Source organism: Entelurus aequoreus, linkage group LG11 (genome assembly GCF_033978785.1).
Source record: "Entelurus aequoreus isolate RoL-2023_Sb linkage group LG11, RoL_Eaeq_v1.1, whole genome shotgun sequence".
In the NCBI taxonomy this organism is placed as follows: domain Eukaryota; kingdom Metazoa; phylum Chordata; class Actinopteri; order Syngnathiformes; family Syngnathidae; genus Entelurus; species Entelurus aequoreus.
This window is the reverse complement of record NC_084741.1, coordinates 70,960,886-70,975,813: the sequence shown is the minus strand read 5'-3', so window position 1 is coordinate 70,975,813 and position 14,928 is coordinate 70,960,886. Positions and strand designations below refer to the sequence as shown.

The 14,928-nt window shown below is 28.0% G+C and overlaps 1 protein-coding gene across 1 annotated transcript in view; it reads left to right on the top strand.

The window, feature by feature from the left end:
• Positions 1 to 14,928, top strand: part of LOC133660434 (meprin A subunit beta-like) — a 51,199-nt gene that overhangs the window by 34,349 nt on the left and 1,922 nt on the right. The window contains exons 11-15 of the mRNA XM_062063931.1: positions 167 to 340; positions 398 to 503; positions 562 to 600; positions 4,173 to 4,229; positions 4,306 to 4,347. Of these exons, the coding sequence (XP_061919915.1) occupies positions 167 to 340; positions 398 to 503; positions 562 to 600; positions 4,173 to 4,229; positions 4,306 to 4,347 (418 nt within the window). The remainder of the gene's footprint in view (positions 1 to 166; positions 341 to 397; positions 504 to 561; positions 601 to 4,172; positions 4,230 to 4,305; positions 4,348 to 14,928) is intronic.

Sequence of the window (14,928 nt, the reverse complement as noted above, 5' to 3'; positions counted from 1 at the left end):
AAAGAATTTGGGATTGACCAGTGACTTTAATTCCCTGAGAGGGAAGACTGGTCAGACGCAACAGTATCCAGATTCGCAAAAAAAAATCCAATTCACTACTACTAACGACATCCAGCGATGATAAACCAACTATTTGCTCATGAAATCTCATATTCTGTCATAACAGGCACGTTTGCATGGGACGACCCTCGTAAGAATGGCCTCACAGGTGTGGACGAGAACAACAAGACGGTCTTTGTCAGTCGGTTGTTCGGCTGGTCCTACTTTGCCACTTTAGAACAAATGAAGACCAGAGATTTCCTCAAAGGAGGAAACAGTGTGCTGAGCTTCAGCTTCGAAGGTAGTCCATCTTCTTCTTTGAAGTGCATTATCCTCCCGTTAATGTTTTTTTTCTTAGACATTAGTCCTTTGGTGGGTGGACATAGTTTGCCGTGTCGCAAAGCCGGGCCAGTGGACGTCACACATCCTCCTAAAGACGAGGATGAAGGGCCGTGTTCTTCAGAGTAGGTGTGACATCCTTTAATGACAATGACTGTGTTTAATGATGATTCTGTTTTACAGTGTTGCAGTCACCACAACACCCCTTCCCAACACTACAAGGTAATTGCAGTCACACAATGAATCATTTCTTGAGACTCTAATGTAAACACAACCTTATTTGAATACTTATTTTTCACATATTACTTTATGCTTTTAAGACTCACATTACATAAGACTAAAACTATGACATTTTCATGAAATGAGCAAAACAAAATGTGTTTAATTAAATTAATCCGTTAAATTACAACTTTTTTTAATCTTGCAAGTACAGTTATTCTCATAAGTAAAACAATATTAATATGGCCTTATTTAGGTAAAAGTTGGATTTTTTTTTGTCATTCACAGTATGATTTCCTCACATAAAAATAAAACTTACATTTGTGTACTACTAAGACGAAACACTATTTCCCTATCTTCTCCCCCCAAAAATGTTTTCTTGTAATATTACAACTTTTTTAACCATTAAAAATGACATGTGTGTGTATTTTGATTATAACTTCAAGGCCTACTGAAAGCCACTACTACTACCACGCAGTCTGATAGTTTATATATCAATGATGAAATCTTAACATTGCAACACATGCCAATACGGCCGGGTTAACTTATAAAGTGCAATTTTAAATTTCCCGCCACACTTCCGGTTGAAAACGTTTTTTTATGCTGACGTATGCGCGTGACGTCAAGGGTTGGTACGGAAGTATACGGACCCATTGAATCCTATACAAAAAGCTCTGTTTTCATCTCAAAATTCCACAGTATTGTGGACATCTGTGTTGGTGAATCTTTTGCAATTTGTTTAATGAACAATGGAGACTGCAAATAAGAAAGTTGTAGGTGGGATCGGTGTATTAGCGGCGGATTACAGCAACACAACCAGGAGCACTTTGAGGATAGCAGACGCGCTAGCCGAACGACCTCACCTTGACACAGCCCTTTGAGACACTTGTGATTTAGGGCTATATAAATAAAGATTGATTGATTGATTGATTGACTTCCTCCGTCTCCGGGTCGCCAACCGCATCGGTGATCGGGTGAAGTCCTTCGTCGTACCGTCGATCGCTGGAACGCAGGTGAGCACGGGTCGTGATGAGCAGATGAGTGCTGGCGTAGGTGCAGAGCTAATGTTTTTAGCATAGCTCTGTTGAGGTTCCGTAGCTAAGTTAGCTTCAATGGCGTCGTTAGCAACAGCATTATTAAGCTTCGCCAAGCTGGAAAGCATTAACTGTTTATTTACATGTCCAGAGTTTGGTAGTATTGTTGATCTTCTGTCTATCCTTCCAGTCAGGGAATTATTTGTTTTGTTTCTATATGCAGTAAAGCCCGATGCTATCACGTTAGCTCAGTAGCTAAAGAGCTTCACTGATGTATTGTCGTGGAGATAAAAGTCACTGTGAATGTCCATTTCGCGTTCTCAACTCTCATTTTCAAGAGGATATAGTATCCGAGGTGGTTTAAAATACTAATCCGTGATCCACAATAGAAAAAGGAGAAAGTGTGGAATCCAATGAGCCAGCTTGTACCTAAGTTACGGTCAGAGCGAAAAAAGATATGTCTTGCACTGCATTCTAGTCTTTCACTCTAACGTTCCTCATCCACGAATCTTTCATTCTCGCTCAAATTAATCGTCACTTTCTCGGTCCGAATCTCTCTCGCTCCATTGTAAACAATGGGGAATTGTGAGAAGTCCTTCCTCCGGTGACGTCACGCTACTTCCGGTACAGGCAAGGCTTTTTTTATCAGCGAGCAAAAGTTGCAACTTTATCGTCGATGTTCTATACTAAATCCTTTCAGCAAAAATATGGCAATATCGCGAAATGATCAAGTATGACACATAGAATGGATCTGCTATCCCCGTTTAAATAAAAAAAATTCATTTCAGTAGGCCTTTCAATCAAGTTAAATTACGACGTTTTCCTTGTAGTGTTATGAATTTATTCCCATAAAATTACCACTTTTTTGGTAAAACTTTTTAAAATTAAAACTTTTTTCTTTTTCGCAACATTTCCTTGTAAAATTAAGAGGTTTTTTTAGGTAATATTACAACTCTGTTGTAAGATATTGCCTCCGTTTTTGTACAATTGAAACAATAAAAAGGTTGTTGTTTAGTGTTGCAACAACAACCACCAAGGTATTTTCACAATAATGCAGTGTTTTATCTGTATGTGTGACATTCATTCTTGTAATACTAAGACTGGCAAAAACACAATTTTCTTCTCGTCTCCTCCAAAAATGTTTTCTCGTAATAGTACAACTTTTTTTTTCAATTAAATAACATAATTTCTTTTTTTATATAAATATTGTAACGTTATTACTTTATTCAGGAAAATTTCACCTTTATTATAACCAAAAAGGTTTTTTTTTATTATTAAATGACTGGTAAAAGTAAAAAAAACAAAACATTTTTGTTTTCCCTCGTTTTACTACACTTCTCTACTTTGATCATAACTTTAATTAGGTTAAATGTGGACGTTTTTCATGTAATAGTTTGACTTAATTCCCGTAAAAATACAACTTTATAACTTTTTTTTTTTTTTTAATTATAACTTTTCCCTTTTCCGAACGTTTTCTTGTAAAAAAAAATGTAGGTAACATTGCAACTTTGTTCTAAGATATTGCCTCCGTTTTTGTATAATTGAAACAATAAAAAGGTTGTTGTTTACAGTGTTGCAACAACCACCACCAAGGTATTTTAACAATAATGCACTGTTTTATCTTTGTTTGACATTCATTCTTGTAATACTAAGACTGGCAAAAACACTATTTCCTTTTTTTCTCCCCCCAAAAGTTTTTTCTCGTAATATTACTACTTTTTTCCAACATTAAATAACATAATTTCTTTTTTTTATATGAATATTGTAACATTATTACTTTATTAAAATTACACCTTTATTATAACCAAAACTGTTTTCTTATTATTTCTAAATGACTGGTAAAACCAAACAAAAACAATATTTCCCTTGTTAAACTACACTTATCTAATTTGATCATAACTTTAATCAGGTTACATTTTGACGTTTTTCATGTAATTTTATGACTTCATTCCCGTAAAATTACAACTTTATTACTTTTTTTTTTTTTAAATATAACTTTTCCTTTTTTCCGAACGTTTTCTTGTTAAATAAATTTTTTAGGTAACATTACAACTTTGTTCTAAGATAATGCCTCCATTTTTGTACTATTGAAACGATATAATTGTTGCAACAACAGCCAGTAACCACAATGGCCCACGCTATTTGAAGGCCATTTTTTACAATAATGTCTGTATGTACAATTGAAACAAAAGACTGGAACAAACACTATTTCTTTGCTTTCTCCCCCCCCCCAAAATGGTTTTCTTGTAAAAATAAATTCCCATACAATTATTTTTTTAACTTTATTATTTGATTCAGGAAAATTACATGTATCTACTGTTTTCTTGTAATATCGTGACTAGTGAAAGTAAAACAAATCCGATTTTTTTTTCCTCATATTACTTCACTGTTCCAATTTGATTGTTACTTTTCTTGTAATATTATGACTTCAGTTGTTGAAAAATGACCACATTTTCCTTTTCCCCAACATTTTCTTGTAAAAGTATTTGTTTTGAGATAATGCCTTCATTTTTGTTCAATAAAAAACATTGTTTATTACAGTGTTCCAACAACCATTATTACCACCACCCCAATTCCTGTCGCCACAGATGAGCCAAGGTACTTTATTTATAACACATTTGCCACAATAATTATTATCCATATGTCGACATTAAATGACTATTATTTTCCACAGAGAATCCACCACCCTTCCTGTTCCTCACTCCACGGTCGAAAGGTATGACAATACACACATGGACTTTTCACAGCACCTTGTAGCTAACACTTAGCATTAGAGGTTGGCGTTGCCATAATAAAAGATTCTATAACTCAAAGAATTTACATCTAAAATATTTTATTAAACATAGATATTGTACTGCATATGCATGTATTAAGGAATGTGTTTTAATACACAAATTACAAGTATATAATTGTATTGCTGTGTTAAGCCGTATGCTAGCATGTAAGCCAATAATGGCGCTACAATTGGAGTCAGGTAAAATCAGAAAGAGATTGGCACATCCGATGTTGTTGGATCAATAACTACACATTAAAATGTCTTTAAAGTACATTTATATATATATACACTACCGTTCAAAAGTTTGGGGTCACATTGAAATGTCCTTAATTTGAAGGAAAAGCACTGTACTTTTCAATGAAGATAACTTTAAACTAGTCTTAACTTGAAAGAAATACACTCTATACATTGCTAATGTGGTAAATGACTATTCTAGCTGCAAATGTCTGGTTTTGGGTGCAATATCTACATAGGTGTACATTTCCAGCAACTATCACTCCAGTGTTCTAATGGTACAATGTGTTTGCTCATTGGCTCAGAAGGCTAATTGATGATTAGAAAACCCTTGTGCAATCATGTTCACACATCTGAAAACACTTTAGCTCGTTACAGAAGCTACAAAACTGACCTTCCTTTGAGCAGATTGAGTTTCTGGAGCATCACATTTGTGGGCTCAATTAAACGCTCAAAATGGCCAGAAAAAGAGAACATTCTTCTGAAACTCAACAGTCTATTCTTGTTCTTAGAAATGAAGGCTATTCCACAAAATTGTTTGGGTGACCCCAAACTTTTGAACGGTAGTATATATATATATATATATATATATATATATATATATAATGTATGTATATATGTATATATGTATGTATATATGTATATATGTATGTATATGTACATACAAAAATACATATATATATATATATATGTACATACATAAATACATATATATATATTATATACTAGGGGTGTGGGAAAAAATCGATTCGAATTCGAATCGCGATTCTCACGTTGTGCGATTCAGAATTGATTCTCATTTTTAAAAAATCGATTTTATTTTTTTTAATTAATTTATTTTATTTTAATTTCTTTCTTTATTTTATTTTGTATTAATCAATCCAACAAAACAATACGCAGCAATACCATAACAATGCAATCCAATTCCAAAAGCAAACCAGACCCAGCAACACTCAGAACTGCAATAAACAGAGCAGTTGAGAGGAGACACAAACACCACACAGAACAAACCAAAAGTAGTGAAACAAAAATGAATATTATCAACAACAGTATCAATATTAGTTACAATTTCAACATAGCAGTGATTAAAAATCCCTCATTGACATTATCATTACACATTTATAAAAACAAATAAAAAAAAGAATAGTGTCACAGTGGCTTACACTTGCATCACATCTCATAAGCTTGACAACACACTGTGTCCAATATTTTCACAAAGATAAAATAAGTCATATTTTTGGTTCATTTAATAGTTCAAACAAATGTACATTATTGCAATCAGTTGATAAAACATTGTCTTTTACAATTATAAAAGCTTTTTACAAAAATCTACTACTCTGCTTGCATGTCAGCAGACTGGGGTAGATCCTGCTGAAATCTATGTATTCCATGAATAGAGAATCCTTTTGAATCGGGAAAAATATCGTTTTTGAATCGAGAATCGCGTTGAATCGAAAAAATCGATATATAATCGAATCGTGACCCCAAGAATCGATATTGAATCGAATCGTGGGACACCCAAAGATTCACAGCCCTAGTATGTATGTATATACATGTATGTACCGGTATGTATATATACATACATGTATATACTGTATATACATGAATGTATGTATATACGTATATACATACATACATGTATGTATGTATGTATATACGTATATACATACATACATATATGTATGTATGTATATACGTATTTACATACATACATGTATGTATGTATGTACATGTATGCATGTATGTATATACATGTGTATATACATGTATGTATGTATGTATGTATACACCTGTATGTACATACCTGTATATACGTATATACATACCTGTATATACGTATATACATACCTGTATATACGTATATACATACCTGTATGTATATACGTATATACATACCTGTATGTATATACGTATATACATACCTGTATGTATATACATGTATGTATATACATACATGTATATACTGTACATACATTCATGTATATACATGAATGTATGTATGTATATACCGTATATACATGAATGTATGTATATACTGTATATACATGTATGTATGTATATACATACATACATGTGTATACATACATACATGTATGTATGTATATACGTATATACATACATACATGTATGTATGTATGTATATACATGTATGTATGCATGTATGTATATACATGTGTATATACATGTATGTATTTATACACCTGTATATACATACCTGTATACACATATATACATACCTGTATATATGTATATACATACATACATGTATATACATGTATGTATGTATGTATGTATGTATGTATACACCTGTATATACATACCTGTATATACATACCTGTATATATGTATATACATACATACATGTATATACATGTATGTATGTATATACATGTATGTATATACATACATGTATATACTGTATATACATGAATGTATATATATATATATATATATAAATACATGTATATACATGAATGTATGTATGTATATACTGTATATGCATGAATGTATGTATGTATATATATACATTCATGTATATACAGTATATACATACATACATGTATATACATACATACATACATACATGTATGTATGTACATGTATGCATGTATGTATGTACATGTATGTATGTATGTATGTATACGCCTGTATATACATACCTGTATATACATACCTGTATATACGTATATACATACCTGTATATACATGTATGTATGTATATACATGTATGTATATACATGTATGTATGTATGTATGTATATACATGTATGTATATACATACATGTATATACTGTATATACATGAATATATATATATATATACATGTATATACATGAATGTATGAATGTATATACTGTATATACATGAATGTATGTATGTATATACTGTATATACATGAATGTATGTATGTATATACTGTTTATACATGTATGTATGTATATACATACATACATGTATGTACATACATACATAGATGTATGTATGTACATGTATGCATGTATGTATATACATGTGTATATACATGTATGTATGTATACACCTGTATATACGTATATACATACCTGTATATACATACCTGTATACACGTATATACATACCTGTATATATGTATATACATACATACATGTATATACATGTATGTATGTATATACATGTATGTATATACATACATGTATATACTGTATATACATGAATGTATATACATACATGTATATACATACATACATGTATATACATGAATGTATGTATGTATATACTGTATATACATGAATGTATGTATATATATACATTCATGTATATACAGTATATACATACATACATGTATATACATACAGACATGTATGTATGTACATGTATGCATGTATGTACATACATGTATGTATGTACATGTATGTATATACATGTTTGTATGTATGTATGTATACACCTGTATATACATACCTGTATATACGTATATACATACCTGTATATACATACCTGTATGTATGTATATACATGTATGTATATACATACATGTATATACATGAATGTATATATATATATATATATATATATATATATATATATATATATATATATATATATATATATATATATGAATGTATGTATATACTGTATATACATGTATGTATATACTGTATATACATGAATGCATGTATATACTGTATATACATGTATGTATGTATATACATACATACATGTATATACAGTATATACATACATTTATGTATGTACATGTATGCATGTATGTATATACATGTGTATATACATGTATGTATGTATGTTTACACCTGTATATACATACCTGTATATACGTATATACATATCTGTATATACGTATATACATACCTGTATATACATACCTGTATATACGTATATACATACCTGTATATACGTATATACATACCTGTATATACATACCTGTATATATGTATATACATACCTGTATATATGTATATACATACATACATGTATATACATGAATGTATGTATGTATATACTGTATATACATGAATGTATGTATATACTGTATATACATGTATGTATGTATATACATACATACATGTATGTATGTACATGTATGCATGTATGTATATACATGTGTATATACATGTATGTATGTATACACCTGTATATACGTATATACATGTATGTACCGGTATGTATATATACATACATGTATATATACATACATGTATATACATGAATGTATGTATATACGTATATACATACATACATGTATGTATGTATGTATATACGTATATACATACATACATGTATGTATGTATGTATATACGTATATACATACATACATGTATGTATGTATATACATGTATGTATGTACATGTATGTATATACATGTGTATATACATGTATGTATGTATACACCTGTATATACATACCTGTATACACGTATATACATACCTGTATATATTTATATACATACATACATGTATATACATGTATGTATGTATATACATGTATGTATATACATACATGTATATACTGTATAAACATGAATGTATATACACATCTAGTGTGTGTGTGGCAATCATTGGTACTTTAATCTTTAATATATACATACATGTATATACATGAATGTATGTATGTATATACTGTATATACATGAATGTATGTATATATATACATTCATGTATATACAGTATATACATACATACATGTATATACATACATACATGTATGTATGTACATGTATGCATGTATGTACATACATGTATGTATGTACATGTATGCATGTATGTATATACATGTTTGTATGTATGTATACACCTGTATATACATACCTGTATATACGTATATACATACCTGTATATACATACCTGTATATATGTATATACATGTATGTATGTATATACATACATGTATATACTGTATATACATGAATGTATATATATATATATATATATATATATATATGTATATACATGAATGTATGTATGTATATACTGTATATACATGAATGCATGTATATACTGTATATACATGTATGTATGTATATACATACATACATGTATATACAGTATATACATACATTTATGTATGCATGTATGTATATACATGTGTATATACATGTATGTATGTATGTATACACCTGTATATACATACCTGTATATACGTATATACATACCTGTATATATGTATATACATGTATGTATATACATACATGTATATACTGTATATATGTATATACATGTATGTATATACATACATGTATATACTGTATATACATACATACATGTATATACATGAATGTATGTATGTATATACTGTATATACATGAATGTATGTATATACTGTATATACATGTATGTATGTATATACATACATACATGTATATACATACATACATACATGTACATGTATGCATGTATGTATATACATGTGTATATACATGTATGTATGTATACACCTGTATATACGTATATACATACCTGTATATACATACCTGTATACACGTATATACATACCTGTATACACGTATATACATACCTGTATATATGTATATACATACATACATGTATACACATGTATGTATGTATATACATGTATGTATATACATACATGTATATACTGTATATACATGAATGTATATACACATCTAGTGTGTGTGTGACAATCATTGGTACTTTAATCTTTAATATATACATACATGTATATACATGAATGTATGTATGTATATACTGTATATACATGAATGTATGTATATATATACATTCATGTATATACAGTATATACATACATACATGTATATACATACATACATGTATGTATGTACATGTATGCATGTATGTACATACATGTATGTATGTACATGTATGCATGTATGTATATACATGTTTGTATGTATGTATACACCTGTATATACATACCTGTATATACGTATATACATACCTGTATATACATACCTGTATATATGTATATACATACCTGTATATACATACCTGTATATACATGTATGTATGTATATACATGTATGTATATACATGTATGTATATACTGTATATACATGAATGTATATATATATACATACATGTATATACATGAATGTATGTATGTATATACTGTATATACATGAATGTATCTATATATATACATTCATGTATATACAGTATATACATACATACATGCATGTATGTATATACATGTGTATATACATGTATGTATGTATGTATACACCTGTATATACATACCTGTATATACGTATATACATACCTGTATATACGTATATACATACCTGTATATATGTATATACATGTATGTATGTATATACATGTATGTATGTATATACATGTATGTATATACATGAATGTATATTACATGAATGTATATATATATACATACATGTATGTACATGAATGTATGTATGTATATACTGTATATACATGAATGTATGTATATACTGTATATACATGTATGTATGTACATGTATGCATGTATGTATATACATGTGTATATACATGTATGTATGTATACACCTGTATATACGTATATACATACCTGTATACACGTATATACATACCTGTATATACGTATATACATACATACATGTATATATGTATATACATACATACATGTATATATGTATATACATACATGTATATACTGTATATACATGAATGTATGTATATACGTATATACATACATACATACATGTATGTATGTATACACCTGTATATACATACATGTATATATGTATATACATACATGTATATACATGTATGTATGTATATACATGAATGTATGTATGTATATATATACATTCATGTATATACAGTATATACATACATACATGTATGTATGTACATGTATACATGTATGTATGTACATGTATGTATGTATGTATACGACTGTATATACATACCTGTATATATGTATATACATGTATGTATGTATATACATGTATGTATATACATGTATATATGTATGTATATACATGTATGTATATACATACATGTATATACATATATACAGGTATGTATATACATACATGTATATACATATATACATGTATGTATATACATACATGTATATACATATATACATGTATGTATGTATATACATACATACATGTATATACATACATACATACATGTACATGTATGCATGTATGTATATACATGTGTATATACATGTATGTATGTATACACCTGTATATACGTATATACATACCTGTATATATGTATATACATACATACCTGTATATATGTATATACATACATACATGTATATACTGTATATACATGAATGTATGTATATACGTATATACATACATACATGTATGTATATACGTATATACATACATGTATGTATGTATGTATGTATATACGTATATGTATGTATATACGTATATGTATGTATGTATGTACATGTATGTATGTATACACCTGTATATACATACATGTATGTATGTATGTATGTATTTATATACGTATATGTATGTATGTATGTACATGTATGTATGTATACACCTGTATATACATACCTGTATATATGTATATACATACATACATGTATATACATACATACATGTATATACATGTATGTATGTATATACATGTATGTATGTATATACATACATGTATATACATGTATGTATGTATATACATGTATGTATGTATATACATGTATGTATGTATATACATGTATGTATATACATACATGTATATACTGTATATACATGAATGTATATATATATACATGTATATACATGAATGTATGTATGTATATACATGAATGTATGTATATACTGTACATACATGTATGTATGTATATACATACATACATGTATATACATGAATGTATGTATGTATATACATGAATGTATGTATATACTGTACATACATGTATGTATGTATATACATACATACATGTATATACAGTATATACATACATTTATGTATGTACATGTATGCATGTATGTATATACATGTGTATATACATGTATGTATGTATGTATACACCTGTATATACGTATATACATACCTGTATACACGTATATACATACCTGTATATACATACATACATGTATATACTGTATATACATGAATGTATGTATATACGTATATACATACATACATGTATGTATGTATATACATACATACATGTATGTATGTATGTATGTATGTATATACATACATACATGTATGTATGTATATACGTACATACATACATAAATGTATGTATGTATGTATATACATGTATGTATGTACATGTATGCATGTATGTATATACATGTATGTATGTATACACCTGTATATACATACCTGTATATATGTATGTACATACATACATGTATATACATGTATGTATGTATATACATGTATGTATATGCATACATGTATATACATGAATGTATATACATGAATGTATGTATGTATATACTGTATATACATGAATGTATGTATATACATGTATGTATATACATACATACATGTATATACAGTATATACATACATTTATGTATGTACATGTATGCATGTATGTATATACATGTGTATATACATGTATGTATGTATGTATGTATACACCTGTATATACGTATATACATACCTGTATACACGTATATACATACCTGTATATATGTATATACATACATACATGTATATACTGTATATACATGAATGTATGTATATACGTATATACATACATACATGTATGTATGTATATACATACATACATGTATGTATATACGTATATACATACATAAATGTATGTATGTATGTATGTATATACATGTATGTATGTATGTATATACATGTATGTATATACATGTATGTATGTATGTATACACCTGTATATACATACCTGTATATATGTATGTACATACATACATGTATATACATGTATGTATGTATGTATATACATGTATGTATGTATATACATGTATGTATATAAATACATGTATATACTGTATATACATGAATGTATATATATATACATGAATGTATGTATGTATATACATGAATGTATGTATATACTGTACATACATGTATGTATGTATATACATACATACATGTATATACAGTATATACATACATTTATGTATGTACATGTATGCATGTATGTATATACATGTGTATATACATGTATGTATGTATACACCTGTATATACGTATATACATACCTGTATATATGTATATACATACATACATGTATATACTGTATATACATGAATGTATGTATATACGTATATACATACATACATGTATGTATGTATATACATGTATATACTGTATATACATGAATGTATATATATATACATGTATATACATACATGTATATACAGTATATACATACATTTATGTATGTACATGTATGCATGTATGTATATACATGTGTATATACATGTATGTATACACCTGTATATACATATATACATACCTGTATATACGTATATACATACCTGTATATACGTATATACATACCTGTATATACGTATATACATACCTGTATATATGTATATACATACCTGTATATACGTATATACATACCTGTATATATGTATATACATACCTGTATATACGTATATACATACCTGTATATACGTATATACATACCTGTATATACATACATACATGTATATACATACATACATGTATATACATGTATGTATGTATATACATGTATGTATGTACATACATGTATATACATATATACAGGTACGTATATACAGGTATGTATATACGTATATACAGGTATGTATATACAGGTGTATACATACATACATACATGCATACATGTACATACATACATGTATGTATGTATATACATACATACATGTATGTATATACGTATATACATACATAAATGTATGTATGTATGTATGTATATACATGTATGTATGTATGTATATACATGTATGTATATACATGTATGTATGTATGTATACACCTGTATATACATACCTGTATATATGTATGTACATACATACATGTATATACATGTATGTATGTATGTATATACATGTATGTATGTATATACATGTATGTATATAAATACATGTATATACTGTATATACATGAATGTATATATATATACATGAATGTATGTATGTATATACATGAATGTATGTATATACTGTACATACATGTATGTATGTATATACATACATACATGTATATACAGTATATACATACATTTATGTATGTACATGTATGCATGTATGTATATACATGTGTATATACATGTATGTATGTATACACCTGTATATACGTATATACATACCTGTATATATGTATATACATACATACATGTATATACTGTATA